This window comes from Orycteropus afer, unplaced genomic scaffold (genome assembly GCF_000298275.1).
Source record: "Orycteropus afer afer isolate SDZICR_OR568_19922 unplaced genomic scaffold, OryAfe1.0 scaffold00300, whole genome shotgun sequence".
Classification (NCBI taxonomy): domain Eukaryota; kingdom Metazoa; phylum Chordata; class Mammalia; order Tubulidentata; family Orycteropodidae; genus Orycteropus; species Orycteropus afer.
In genome coordinates, this window is record NW_006921887.1 from 882012 (window position 1) to 882955 (window position 944).

Sequence of the window (944 nt, forward strand, 5' to 3'; positions counted from 1 at the left end):
TTTTTTTCCTAGTTAAATGATGGAATTCCAAACGCCTTGAGGAGCCCGGCCATAATTTAAAACCGTCAAACGACTTACTTTCCCACCTCTCCATTGTTAACACATACTCTGCTTTACCCTCCCTGCCCATCACCTCTGATTTCTGTATTCTCTTTCTTTATTCCATCAATAGTCCTTTTAACATCTCCCAGCATCTTTCACAACTATCTTTGAGTGAACGTGATAAGTTTCCAAATTAATTTCGTTCAACTTAAATATCAGTACGAAGAAGGATGGGACTTCAAGAAATTAATAATTCAAACTCTAACTCATCTGGCCTTAGCACTAAATAAACACTTGGGAGCAATGAGCAGCCCATTAGGGTTGGGATCTCTGCCTCCTCTGTTGGAACTGCGGACTTGCTCTTCATCCTTGTTCCCTCAAGCCCTCAAGTGTCCGCAATGAAGAAAGTGAAGACGGGAGAAAAAAGGAAATAGTTTGTTTTGCGCTCTTCAAAAATGCAGCAAACAGTGCACAAAATCTCAGGATGTCTTCGTTGGTACCAACCCTGGGAATAAGAACGAAGTTAAGGAGTCCTTTCAGCTGAAAAACGAGGTTCACCAAAAGGGCACCGATCACTCACTTGGAGCAGACACCAAAAGCAGCTCGGACAGGTCCGGGTACATGCGGTCTTCTTGTAACTGACGGTCGATGAGCCGTCCGGCATTTTCCAAAGCTTCCTGCAAGGCTGAGGCCGCCGTGGGGGCCGGCGTCGCCGGGCCTAGCAGGGAAGAGGGCATATCTAAAATAATAGACAAAGAGGACGCTGCCTGAGACACCAATATCCGGAAAGAATCAAAAATAAAGGAGAAAACAGAAGACCCCAGTTGAGAAGCGCGACTCAGGATGCGCGCGCCAAACGAGCGCCTCGGCGCTTCCGAGTGACGCACTACCGGTTCATCCAG

The 944-nt window shown here is 46.8% G+C and overlaps 1 protein-coding gene across 1 annotated transcript in view; it reads right to left on the reverse strand.

Annotated features, from left to right (window-relative positions):
* NUP155 (nucleoporin 155) overlaps nt 1-779 on the reverse strand; it is an 83028-nt gene extending 82249 nt beyond the window's left edge. The window contains exon 1 of the mRNA XM_007951589.1: nt 623-779. Coding sequence (XP_007949780.1) covers nt 623-779 — 157 coding nt within the window. The remainder of the gene's footprint in view (nt 1-622) is intronic.
* Nucleotides 780-944: the final 165 nt, after the last annotated feature.